This window comes from Canis lupus, chromosome 1 (assembly GCF_048164855.1).
Source record: "Canis lupus baileyi chromosome 1, mCanLup2.hap1, whole genome shotgun sequence".
In the NCBI taxonomy this organism is placed as follows: Eukaryota; Metazoa; Chordata; class Mammalia; order Carnivora; family Canidae; genus Canis; species Canis lupus.
In genome coordinates, this window is record NC_132838.1 from 116420043 (window position 1) to 116434359 (window position 14317).

The following is a 14317-nucleotide window of genomic DNA, read 5'->3' on the forward strand; positions in this document are numbered from 1 at the left end:
CTAACTTTCTACTTTATGTCTACCACAGTGATTTGGAGTCTTAAAACATACTGGTTATATATTTGATTTCTGAGACTTAATCCACCAAAAGTAGGGCTATCTTATTCTTCATGTAATAACTCATGAATTGATTGGTATAGAGCTATATTTGGAGAGATTTTTTTTTTCTTACTGCTTTTGCTGTTTTAAATATTTATTTTGGGCACCTGAGAGGCTCAGTTGGTTGAGTGTCTGCCTCTTAATTTCATCTCTGGTCATGGTCTCAGGGTCCCGCATGGGGCTCACATTCAGCAAGGAGTCTGCATGGGATTCTCTCTCCCTCTGCCCCTCCCCCTGCTCATGTGCTCACTCTCTCTCAAATAAATAAGAATAAATCTTTAATAAATAAATAAAATATTTCAAGACCTTCAAAGAAAATGTAGAGGATTTATTCAGGTCAGGTTAAAAAGGGCAGAGTCACATGAGATATTGTTGAAATCTTAAATTGCATATGAAGCGTTTTTTAGCAAATAAGGGAATCAGACAGAAAATACCTTAAAAATTTTAAGAGGAGGATTATAAAAGGAATAACAAGATAGAGAAAGTTTTTGGAAAAAAATTTTAAGCGACCTTGGCATTAAAGTTGTTTTCCTGTAAGATTTGTAGATTCTTTAGATTTATTTTAAAAATGAGAACAGGGGTGCCTCGGTGGCTCAGTGGTTAAGTGCCAAACTCTTGATTTTGGCTCAGGTCATGATCTCAGGGTTGTGAGGTGGAGCCCCACATTGAGCCCTTTGTTGGGCTCTGCACTAGGTGTGGAGCCTGCTTAAGATTCTCTCTCTCTCTCTCTCTCTCCCCCCCCCCCGCCCCCACTTGCTGTGTGTGCACTCTTTCTAAAAATATTTTTTAATATAAATAAAATAAATAAGTAAAAATGAGAAAAACATAACATTAAAAGAAAACCAAATCATAAAAGTTTGGAGAGTAAAATTAGTATGACATGTTCATGGGGCAAAACTTAAGCATAGCATGATTGGAAAAGGGGAGACTTTAAAGGATAAGTGAAATGGAGGTTAGGTTATCTCGTGTAGTCAGAGAAGTCTGAACTTTGCTAACCTTCATGCCCTCTTTTGTATTTATAAAATTTTATGGGCAATTTAGTTCAATTTTTTCCCCTTTTTATTTTTTAAATTATTTTAAGGTTTTTTTTCTCTTTTTTTAATCACTGAAGCTGTAGTTTTGCCTTATGTATGTTGGCACTCAAATTACAATACGTTTGTTTATAGGCAGGGACTTAGAAGAAAACTGAATATAAAAATTAAAAAGTATCTAATTATGTGAATTTTAAGTTACCTGGGGTTGAATCTAGAGAAACCATTATAGAGCTAATGATGTAGAGAAGAATATTATTATTTTAGGTAACAGTATGTCAGCCATGAAGAAAGAACAAAAGCAAAACACAACTGAATTTGCTGATAAGGGTAGTTTTAGTGTCTAGAAATAGGATAAACTGATAGTACCTGCTATTAGATCAATGCAGTGAATCATATCTTAAACAAAGATGGCTTGCCTTGTGATCATTGGATATTTATATGCCTTGTTCTTTCTTTATGCACTTATGAGAATGACTTACAATTAGGGCACCCCAGGTGGCTCTGCGGTTTAGTGCCGCCTTCAGCCCAGGGCATGATCCTGGAGACCTGGGATCGAGTCCCACGTCAGGCTCCCTGCATGGAGCCTGCTTCTCTCTCTGCCTGTGTCTCTGCCTGTCTCTCATAAATAAATGAATAAAATCTTAAAAAAAAAAAAAAGAGAGAGAGAGAGAGAGAATGACTGGCAATTAGATGCAAAGTTGAAGCTGTCTCCATCGTTATTACCAGTTTGGGACTGGATTTAGTTTGGACAGCCTAAGCTTCAAGTGTTTTTATACAGAAATAAGGGAATTAAAACTTTATAAAGATAATTTGCCTCTCGTCAGCAGAATGGGTAAGATCTAAACTTCCTAGGATCATATTACAGTTAATCTTGGTGAAAGTAATGAAAATTTGGGTTACAATTTGCTTCTGTAACCTAATACTACTGTTATTATTTTCCTTTTATATTATTTCTTTACTTTTTAATATGCATTTTTAATTTTTCTCAAAGTAATACATGTACTTGCTTTTTAAAAACATAGAAATACAAGGCTTATGACAGTCCCATCATCTAACCTCACATTTTACCTCATTTAGGGAATTATTTTCATTTCAATTTACTTAGCTATTTCTTTTAGCATTGACCTTTATTTCTAAATAAATATACTTTAACAATGTTTATCATAGTCATTTTCAAACAGACAAAAATAGAATATAAGGAATCCTCATACTTAGCTTCAACAGTGTTCAGCATTTTGCCAGATTTATTTATCTGTCTCCCCCAGTTTCGTTTTGGTTTAGTTTGTGAACTATTTTACATTTCATCTTTAAATACTATTGTATATATCTCTAACAAGCAAAATTTATTTAAATAACCACAATATTATTATCACACCTAATAACATTAATAATAATTTCTTACTCTCATCTGATATTTAGTTCTGTTCCTATTTCCTTGATTGTCTCAAGAATATATTTTTATGGTTCATTTATTTGAATCAGGATCTAGATAAAGATTAGCACATTGCATTTGGTTGATATATCTCTTAGTTTTAATTCATAAGAGGTTCTCCTCCCCCTTGCCCGCAACCCATTCCCCCCCCCGCCCACATTTTATTGGTATAGAATCTAGGTCATTTGTCTTTTAGAATAAAGGTCAGCAATTTTTCTCTTTAGAAAGCCAGATAATAAATAGGCTTTGTGGGCTAGATAAGGTCTCTGTCTTATATTTTCTCTCTCAACACCCTTTAAAAATGTAAAAAACGTTCCTGGCTCACAGGCTGCACAAAAACAATCTATTGCTATTTTTTGCCAACCCCTGCTCTAGAATGTCTCACATACAGGATTTGGCAGTTTGCTTCCTCATGTTGTTTTACATACTCCTATCTCCCATTTTCCCTATAACCTGGCCTTATTGTAATCAAGTTCAGTTCTTTGGCAAGGATATTTTGTTGATGGAGCTGTGTACGTCATATTGCACTTTATCAGATTGGTTTATCTCACTTTTATATTGAGATTGATGAATAGAGGCTCAGTCAGTTAAGCATTTGACTTGATTTCACCTCAGGTTATGATCCCAAATTCGTGGGATTGAGCCACATGTCAGGCTCTGCACTAAGCATGGAGTCTGCTTGAGATTCTCCTTTCCCTCTGCCCTTCCCCCCACTCTTGCTCTTTTCTCTCTCAAAACAAATAAAACCTTTAAAAAAGAGATTGGTAGGGGGATCCCTGGGTGGCTCAGCAGTTTAGCACCTGCCTTCAGTTCAGGGCGTGATTCTGGAGTCCTGGGATTGAGTCCCACATCGGGCTCCCTGCATGGAGCCTGCTTCTCCCTCTGCCTGTCTCTGCCTCTCTCTCTCTCTCTCTCTCTCTCTCTCTCTCTCTGTGTCTATCATGAATAAATTAATAAAATCTTTAAAAATAAAAAATAAAAAAAAGATTGGTGAATAGATTCATGTGTTGTGAATCAGGATCCATTAATTTTGAAGATTCATATTAACTTTCACTTAAGGCTTTTAGCAGCCATTGATAATCTTTGGCTAGATCTATTATTTTATTGGAGGTTCCTTCTGCTTTTATTAGCTTTATTTCTCCCATAAATATGAATTCTAGGGGTGCCTGGTTGGCTCAGTCAGTGGACTGTACAACTCTTGATCTTAGAGTTGTGAGTCCAAGTCCCGCATGGGGTGTAGAGATTACTTAAAAAATAAAAAAAAAGAACTCTGTCAGTAACTATTTGATCACCCTGAAATACAGTTTTTACAGGTCAGGAAAGAGAAATACTTGACTCCTTTCCTTTAAAACTTTTTTTTTTTTTTTTTTTTTTTATGATAGTCACACAGAGAGAGAGAGAGGCAGAGACACAGGCAGAGGGAGAAGCAGGCTCCATGCACCGGGAGCCTGATGTGGGATTCGATCCCGGGTCTCCAGGATCGCACCCTGGGCCAAAGGCAGGCGCCAAACCGCTGCGCCACCCAGGGATCCCCAAAACTTTTTCTTTTTAAGTAGGGACTTGAACTCATGACCCTGAGATCAAGACCTGAGCTGAGACCAAGAATCAGACGCTTAACTGACCAAGCCACTCAGTGCCCCTCCTTCAAAAACTTTGAGAATAATGATTGGTGTCCTAGCAATCTCCAGTTTGCCAAGTTAAATCATTATAAATTTATATAATGAGCATTAAAATAAATAATATATTATTCAGTGCATACAAATAATATATATAGAAAGACATTTAAAAGAATATGTGCTTATATATTTGTAACATAAATTATATATTTTATTTTTTAAATTTATATATATATTTTTTTTTAAATAAATTTTTATTTATTTATGATAGTCACAGAGAGAGAGAGAGAGAGAGGCAGAGACACAGGCAGAGGGAGAAGCAGGCTCCATGCACCGGGAGCCCAATGTGGGATTCGATCCTGGGTCTCCAGGATCGTGCCCTAGGCCAAAGGCAGGCACCAAACCGCTGTGCCACCTAGGGATCCCTAAATTTATATATTTTAAACATTTTTATATATATTAATCAGCTCATATTGTTAACAAATATATAGTATTTATTTTAAAGCTCAAATTGTCATATCATTAGCCGGAGGATTCTTTGGTTAATTTTATAAATTTCCTGCTCCAGACATAAAATAACTATTGCTCTAGAAACCCTGTTTCCTTTAGTGGGAAATGATTTGGAAACCACAATCTGGGCATAATAGTTGCTCATTAGTACTAGGTTATCATTGCCTATAGAAATTGTAAGTGGACAAAACTAGGAAAATACACTTTTTAGAAAGAAAAAAATACATGTATTTATACTGATACATCCAATTCAAATTAAAAAGTGCAGAGTTGTTACTTACCTTTTTTGTTTTGTTTTGTATCTTTTATACCTAAAATCTTGGTTCCTTATTGCATTAAAATATTAATTTGCTTAATCTATATATATTTCTCAACCTTGGCATTGCATTGAGCCCAGATGATTCTTTGGTGTAGGGGACTATCCTGTACGTTGTAGGATGTTTATGTAGGGTGTAAAATGTTTAGCAGCCTCTGTGGCTTCTACTTATTAGGTGCTAGGAGCACCAGTCCCCTTTCTTTCCACTTTCCTAAGTTGTGACAGCCAAAAATGTTTCCAGATCTTTCATACATTGCCAAATGTCCAATTTGGGGGCCCAAATTCATCTGTCTCTCTTTCTCTTTGTGTGTGTGTGTGTGTGTGTGTGTGTGTGTGTGTATACACACATATATTCCATATTAACAATAATACCAACATTACTAATAATGAAAAAGATTACTGGGTGGCACAGTAAGTTAGGTGTCTGACTTTTGGTTTCAGCTCAGGTGTGATCTCAGGATGGTGATAGTGAGCCCTGCATGGGCTCCACACTCAGTGTGGAGTCTGCTTGAGATTCTCTCTCCCTTTCCCTTTGGCCTTCCCCTGCACACATGCTTGCTCACTCTCTTTCACACACAAATTAATAAATAAATCTTAAAAAAGAAAAAGACTACTGAATATAGTTTAAGATTTTTTTGGTTGTGTGTTTTTTTTTTTTTCCATTAGGATATAGTCAAACTCTACTGTGTTTAAAGTCACTTGAAGTGATTATGGCCCTAACTTCATAGGTAGATTTACTCATTTCCATTTGTTTTCAGTTTTTAAGAATTATATTTGACTTTCTTCTTCCTTTTTTGATTTAATATTTTTTTGTTAAGTAAAACATACACATGATTCCAATGTCAAAACTACAAAAAAGTCTGAGATGTCATGCTTTCATTCAGGATATATAAATGGAAAAAAAATCAATGTTCAGAGCAGCATTTAGAATATGCTACTTTTTAAATAAAGAGTAGGAGAGGCATATGTGTATGGATATATATTTAATATATATATTTTAAGAGAATATAAGAATAACTCCAAAATTAATAAAAATGCTTATCTGTCAGGCAGTGGAGGAATCAGTGTCTTAGGGATAAGATGGAAGTTAGTCTTCTCTGAATATGCTGCTGTTTGGTAATTTCTAATTATTAAGTTGATACTAACGAAAAATGAGGTTTAGTACTCTTCACCACCACTACTTCCCCTTTTCTTTTTCTTTGAATATATATATATATATATATATATATATATATATATCACAATTTTTGACTGATTTGGTTTTCACTGCTTACTTTGTTCTTTTAGTTGATAGACTATGTTACTGTGCCAAGAAGTGACTATTAATTACATATCCTTATATTTTTTTTGTCATTCCTAAAGTTACTACTTGCCTAATTTTTCTGTTTGCTTTGTTTCCTATATATTTTTAATTTTAATGAGACTCTCAAATGTTCATCTAAGTAGGGGATTCATCAGTGTCATTAGTTTTACTTATTTTCATGCATGAAAGGATAAAAAGAAAATTCTAAAAATCTTCTAACAAGTTTTTTTGCTTTTTGAGTAGAACCTAGCAATTTTTTGTGGCATTGTAGATGCCAATTCTAGAATTTCAGTTCTGTGGGTCTATTGTTTTTAATCTTCTTGTCTCCTACCTGAAGGTAAATACCAGCATTCATGAGGGACAAGCAACAGAAAGGAACTGGAAGTCTTACCATTCAATATAGACAAGTTTACATAATTCCTGGTGTTTTAGTATGAGGCTTCCTTTACATCTACTTCACTTGTTCCTAAGTCTAGAGCCTTCATAGTTCATTTTCTCTAGAGAGTAAGTCTTCCTTTTCCTGCTCAGGTGGTGAATACATGGCCACTTACTATGTGGGTTGTGTGAGAGGAGTATAGGTATTGGCAAAGATTCAGTTACGGAGAAAAGAGCTTATTAGCAGCTAATTTATATGAAGGTATTAGATGTCCTAAAGAACCTCTGGGAAGACTGAAGGACCAACTATAGGATAAGCTTTTGGGAATGAGTCTCAAAGTCATATCAGAAAAATGAGCTGCTAAGTGAGTTCCTTTCCTCACTACGATCAAGAATTTGCTTCTGATGGGGCACCTGGCTGGCTCACTTGGTGGAGCATGCAACTTTTGATCTCAGGGTTGTGAGTTTGAGCCCCACGTTGGGAGTAGAGCTTACTTTAAAAAAAAGGGGGGGGGGGGTTCCTGGGTGGCTAAATCAGTTATGTGACTGCCTTTGGCTCAGGTCATGATCTCAGCATCCTGAGATTGATCCCCATGTTGGGCTCCCTGCTCAGTGGGGAGTCTGCTTCTCCCTCTGCCCCTTCTGCTCTCTCTCTCTTTCTCTCTCTCTCCCCCTCTTTCTCAAATAAATGATGATCTCGGGGTCCTGGGATTGAGCCCCATGTTGGGCTCCTTCCTCAGCAGGGAGTCTACTCTCTCTTCCTCTGCCCCTTCCTGCCGCATGCTCTCTCTCGCTCTCTCTCTTTCTCAAATAAATAAAATCTTAAGAAAAAAAATTGCTTCTGATTGAACCAGGAAAAAGCCTTTATAGCCATAAGCTTTAGAACCATACCACTTTTGTTATAGTATTTAGGTAAAATGCCCACTTTATTTCTAATTTTGTTTCTGAATTAAAATATTGTATGATCAATCTAAATCACATTCAGAACCCTGCATGCAAGCATGTCTAGGAAATAGAATGCACCCTTTGCAGGATGGAAAAACATAGTATGAAGTTGGAAAGATGTACTTAATAATAATACTTGCCTCGGGGAGTGTAACTGTTGCCTATTCAGACTTTAATCCTTTTCAGACATCTCTACCTTTTGAGTACCAAAATCCTCTAATTTGTTAGCTTTTCTAGTGTTTTGAAGCCAAATCACTTTGTTGCTTGACATTCGCATCTTTTTACTACTTAAACTTCTTAGCTCTGCCATTAACAGTTCCTTATATGCCTTTCATCTCCATTCTTTTGTTGAAATAACTTTTTCACCCTCTTTACACTCCTGTTTCCTTTGTTCTTGTGAGTTTGACTTTTTTTTTTTTTTTTTACTGTCATTTTAATGGAATTTCAGGGAGGAGGAGAAATACATACATTCAATCCACTTTCCTAAGTTGTGACACTGTGTTTAACCACAAGTGTTAATATTATCCTCTGGTCATTTTGAGACTCTATCCAGTCATTTATATAGTCACCCTTTCATTTTACTTATTCTGTTCATGTTACTTATTTCTGTCTTATATAAGCATACTTTAAAAGCAATCAAAGCTACTTAGGCCTATCAATGTCAGTTTTCTCTCCATTTCTATAGTAGTTAACATCTTACAACTTAGAAACTAGGGTAATTTGCAGTTTGGATTTCTTTCATATTAGGAGACTAGAATCAACATAAAAGATCAAATCCAAATAGTAGCAAATTTCTGAATGTTATTAATAGTGTAGTAGCTGAAAAATTCAAAAGTACTATTGATCAAAATCAAATAGTAGCAAATTTCTGAATGTTATTAATAGTGTAGTAGCAGAAAAATTCAAAAGTAATCATTTTTGGTCCTCCATTTTAGAAGTTTGGGAAGTTGATGAACAGATCAAGAAGCAACAGGAAACTCTTGTGAGGAAAGTCACATCTATCTCCAAGAAAACTCTGATTAAGGAAAATGTCATTGAATGTAAAAGAGTTACAAAAATATTTCCTTTGAGCTCAGATATTCTTACTTCAAGACAAAACTTCTATGAATGTGACTCACTTGATAAGGGTTTGGAACATAATTTAGATTTACTTAGTTATGAGAAGGACTGTATAAGAGAGAAAAATTATGAATATAGTAAGTATGGGAAGCCATTTTACCATTGCTCATCCCATGTTCTAACTCCCTTTAAGTGTAATCAGTGTGGACAAGACTTCAGTCATAAATTTGACCTCATCAGACATGAGAGAATTCATGCTGGAGAAAAACCCTATGAATGTAAGGAATGTGGAAAAGCCTTCAGCAGGAAAGAAAATCTTATTACACATCAAAAAATTCATACTGGGGAAAAACCATATAAGTGTAATGAATGTGGAAAAGCTTTCATTCAGATGTCAAACCTTATTAGACACCAGAGAATTCATACAGGGGAGAAACCTTATGCATGTAAAGATTGTTGGAAAGCCTTCAGTCAGAAATCAAATCTCATTGAACATGAGAGAATTCATACTGGAGAAAAACCCTATGAATGTAAAGAATGTGGAAAATCCTTCAGCCAGAAGCAAAATCTTATTGAGCATGAGAAAATTCATACTGGGGAGAAACCTTATGCGTGTAATGAATGTGGTAGAGCCTTTTCTCGAATGTCATCTGTTACTCTACACATGAGAAGTCACACAGGGGAGAAACCTTATAAATGTAATAAATGTGGAAAAGCCTTCTCTCAATGCTCAGTGTTTATTATACATATGAGAAGTCATACAGGTGAGAAACCCTATGTATGTAGTGAATGTGGGAAAGCATTTTCTCAAAGTTCATCCCTTACTGTACATATGAGAAATCATACAGCTGAGAAACCCTATGAATGTAACGAGTGTGGAAAAGCCTTCAGCAGGAAAGAAAATCTTATTACACATCAGAAAATTCATACTGGAGAGAAACCATATGAATGTAATGAATGTGGGAAAGCTTTTATTCAGATGTCAAACCTCATTAGACACCAGAGAATTCATACTGGTGAGAAACCTTATGCATGTACAGTATGTGGGAAAGCCTTTAGTCAGAAATCAAATCTCACTGAACATGAGAAAATTCATACTGGAGAAAAACCCTATCATTGTAATCAATGTGGAAAAGCTTTCAGTCAGAGACAAAATCTCCTTGAACATGAAAAAATTCATACTGGAGAGAAACCGTTTAAATGTAATGAATGTGGTAAAGCCTTCTCTCGAATCTCATCTCTTACTCTTCATGTAAGAAGTCATACAGGGGAGAAACCTTACGAATGTAATAAATGTGGAAAAGCCTTCTCTCAATGCTCATTACTTATTATACATATGAGAAGTCATACTGGTGAGAAACCTTTTGAATGTAATGAATGTGGGAAAGCATTCTCTCAAAGAGCATCCCTTTCAATACATAAGAGAGGGCATACAGGTGAGAAACGCCGAGTATACTAAATGAGGGAAGGCCTTTTCTTAAATTCAACTCATGCTTTACATTTGAAACATATTGGTCCAAACAAAAAAATGAAAATCTTTATGGAAAAATTGTAAAACTTCATTGAAGGGCATAAGACTTGAATAAATCAAGAGAGATAATCATATATGGAGATGGAAAGCCCCAATCATAAAAATGTCAGTTCTCTTTGAATTAATCTATAGACCTAATATAGTTCCAAACATCTAACAAGAATCTTCTAGGATCTTTACAAAATGATTCTAAAATTCATGTGAAATGGAAGTCCCTGGATTTCTGAGACAGTTTTGAAAAAGAACAGAGAGGATACATCTTTTACCATATATTACACAAAAGTTAATGGTCATTAAATAGTCTGTGGTATTGGAGCATGGATAGTTAAATAAACAGATTTTACAGGATAGAATGCCTAGAAATAAATAAATGATTATACATGAATGTGGTGCATCTTAGACATGATATCATGAATCAGTAGGGAAATGACAGCCAATAAAATTCATTGGAGGATTTGGTTCTCCATTTTGGGGGGAAAAAAACTACATGCAATCTTACAATGTATAAAGAAACAGAATTCCAAAGGATTTGAACACTGGAATGTAAAAAACCAAAGTGAAGTTCTTGGAAGGAAATATAAAAATGATGTCTCACCTTGAGGCAGGGAAGCATTTTTTAAAAAATAAAAGGACCCTGCCTTTCAATTTCTGTATATTCATTCTAAAGAAACTCACAAATCCCATAAGAAATATATATATGAATTGAAAACAAGCTAAATATTGATGGGGTAATGGATAAATAACGTGATATAGTCAAATAATGGAATAGTATACAGTAGTTAAAAATAGTAGACTAGATCTGTACTTTGCAACATGGGTAGTTGTGTAAAACAGTATAGAGGGAAAAAAATCAAGATCCCCAAATGAAACATTGTATAATGACATTCATGTAAGTTGGAATTAAATCATAAAGAATAGTATTGTTTTTATTATTGAAATATGTATATATTTAAGATGGACTAGAAGGGTACTACATACCAAATTATTGTTAGTATTGTCTCTGCCAAGAGATTAGGATTGAGGGTGTTGATCAGAGGGAGCTTTTAGCTTTATTTGTAATTTTTATGCCTTAAAAAAGATTGATAGCATATAAAATAAATTTTAAAGTTAATGATACACAGTGGCAATATGGATGTCTTGTCTTAATGGTGTTTATGTAGTTATTTTTCAAAATTTGTGGACTAGGGGATACCTGTGCCCATAAAAAAATCATTATGATGGATCCATATGCCATATCAGATGTTGAGCCATTTTATCCAAAATATTTCCAGAAAATTAATAATTAGAAGTGATAGTCCTATTTACTATATAATATGAAATTAGTATACTTTATCAATCTTATGATGCTTTTTTCACATTTTAACATTTCTAAAATTGTGACTCATCTAACCAATTATGTCTTAGGTTTAAGTATATATGTAATTATTAAAAATTTGAAAATCAGATGGCAGTGTGATAAATCAAGTATTTGCCATTTTAGGGCATCATGGTCTACTAATGATCCCTACTCTCTCAGTATGTCTCTTATTATTTGACAATAGATGTGTTAGATTCATAGCTAACTAGTAGGTAATATATTTAGAGTCATTGTGTAGAGAATAAGATTTTCCTGAGAAATTGACTATGTGAGATCAGTTTTCTTGACCTGTAAGTTTCCATACAACCAGGATAGACATTAATATCATTGTTAATCATTACAACATTTTGAAATGAGATAGGGTTTTATTTTCTTGAGATGGCCATAAGCAATTTTGTAACATAGCTTCGCTCTTAATCTACAGATCATTTTACTCCTTTCACAACCCTTGATTTATATGACCTATCTCATTTTGGTTGGAAGTGGTGGTAGTCTCAGACCCTGAGCAGTAATAACAGAGTTCTAAAAGGATCTCATTCCTTATAATAATATATGAACCAACCCTTACTTAAGGTAATGTTTTATCCCAGTATCTCTACAATATTACTTGATATACAGAAAACCATTAGTGCCTTTTTTAAAAGGAGATTAGAGTTGGGGCTATTGATCAAAAGGGAACTTTAACAATGAATGTTTGAATGGTAACTATATTTGTTTGAAGGTGATTTCACAAAACAACTCAAATTACAGCTGTGATATACAAACCTGACTGTATCAATTTTGACTTTTATTAGCTTTCTTTAAAGCTTGACAGTGATTTATTACATTTGTAAATTGCAGGGATGGATTTTCATGAAAACAATTTACCAAAACTTAAGTATCTAAATGAGTATTGTCATTTCATAGCGTATTCTTTAATAGGTTTTATGCTAAGTCCAATTTTGCCAACACATCTAATTTTTGTAGACTTTTATTTTCAAAAATAGTTTTCAAAATTCATGTGTTATCTACGTAACAAAACCTGTGTTTGATGAGGATGTGCAGAAATTGGAAACCTAAAAAAAAAAAAAAAAGAAAGAAATTGGAAACCTTGTGCATTGTTGGTTGGAAGGTAAAATTGTATAGCTGCTGAGGAAGACAGTTTGGCAGTTCCTCAATAAGTTAAACTTCTAATTACCATATGTTTCTGCATTTCTGTACCTAAGTAGACATCCAGAAGAATCGAAACCAGGGGCTCAAATTGATCCTTGTACACCAGTGTTCATAGCAGCATATTCAGAATAGCCAAAAAATGGAAACAGTCCAACTGTCCAGTAATGGATAAATGGATAAACAAAATGTGAGATATACATACAATGGAATATTATTCAGCCATACAAAAGAAAGAAATTCTGACTCATACAAAATGTAAATAAATCTTGGAAACAATATGCTAAATGAATCAACCCAGACTTTTATGTTCTTTTATGAACAAAAATTGTATGATTCCACTTATATGAAGTAACTAAAATAGGCAAATTCATAGAGAAAGTAGAATAGATTGAGATTACTGGGGTGTGGAGGAAGAAATGGAGTTTGTTTAATGAGTAAATTGGTTCTGTTGCAGATGAGAAAGTAGTAATGGTGATTATATAGCATTATGTATGTATTTATGACCACTTAATTGTACACATAAAAATTGTCAAAATGTTAAGCTTCATGTTCTTTTATATTTTAACACACATGCACATATACAAGTTTACAAATACTCTATTTTGTAATGCCAATATCTGAGTTACTTAAGTCATTCTCTGTTGATAACTTTCTCTTGACTCTTTCTCATCTTTCCTATATTTTTGGTTATGTAGTAATTTTGATTGTGTACTGAACATTGTGAATGATATGTTTCAGAGATTCTCAATTTTGTTATAATTTTCTGGAGAATGTTTACTTTTGTCCTATAAACAGTTTTTTAACTTGGCTGGATTTAAAATCCAATTTCTGTTCCCTGATTTTCAGCAGTAGCTGAAATATCTGCTCTTCTGTCTTTTAGCTATTTATTTCTAATTCTTTGGAATTTACATATATTTGTAAGGTTCAGGCATCAAAGATTTGGGCCAAATTTTTATGTAAATGTTGAATCTTCTCTCTGTAGCTCCCTCCTTTCTGGGATTTAACTCTTTTTTTAAACTAGCAGCCTCCAACCTCATCCTCCCACTTCTCAAGCCAATAAGATTGTGGCTTTTTACTTACATTTAGCTACCCTATGCCACAGAGGCTGGGAAGTACCAGTATGTGATAATCTGTATAAATACTAATGTCTCACGGTATACTTCTTTTCAAAGGTCAACTCCCCTTCAGTTTTTGTCTGTTTTTAGGTATTCCCTGATGCCTTCACATTGTGCATGCACGTGTGCAATGTGTATGTGTGTGTGCAGAATATATGTAGTCAAGAGTTTATTATCTTTTATTAATTAGTCTGAAATAAGGTAGCTTTCACTACTAAAAGTGGAACTAGAAGATGACGTTTGAGCAAAGGAAGTAAGGGAATGAGTCATGGAGGAATTTGGATAAAGAACACTTAACTATACAGAATAGAAACTTCAAAGACCCTGCAATGATTAGGGTGCCTGGGTGGCTCAGTCAGTTAAATGTCTTCCTTCAGCTCAGGTTGTGATCCTGAAATCCTAGGATCCAGCCCTGCATCAGGCTCACTGCTCCACCAGGATTCTGCTTCTCCCTCCCCCTCTGTGCTCTCTTT

At 34.5% G+C, this 14317-nt stretch overlaps 2 protein-coding genes across 13 annotated transcripts in view; one reads left to right on the forward strand and one right to left on the reverse strand.

The window, feature by feature from the left end:
* Positions 1 to 14317, reverse strand: part of ZNF829 (zinc finger protein 829) — a 76596-nt gene that overhangs the window by 49366 nt on the left and 12913 nt on the right. The window lies entirely within an intron of this gene.
* Positions 1 to 14317, forward strand: part of ZNF568 (zinc finger protein 568) — an 80886-nt gene that overhangs the window by 26115 nt on the left and 40454 nt on the right. The window contains exon 7 of one of the 12 annotated variants that reach the window (XM_072835386.1): positions 8566 to 13270. The exons of the other annotated variants lie outside the window; for them this stretch is intronic. Coding sequence (XP_072691487.1) covers positions 8566 to 10148 — 1583 coding nt within the window. The 3' untranslated portion in view covers positions 10149 to 13270. Of the gene's footprint in view, positions 1 to 8565; positions 13271 to 14317 lie in introns of those variants that run through there. 12 annotated transcript variants of the gene reach the window in all.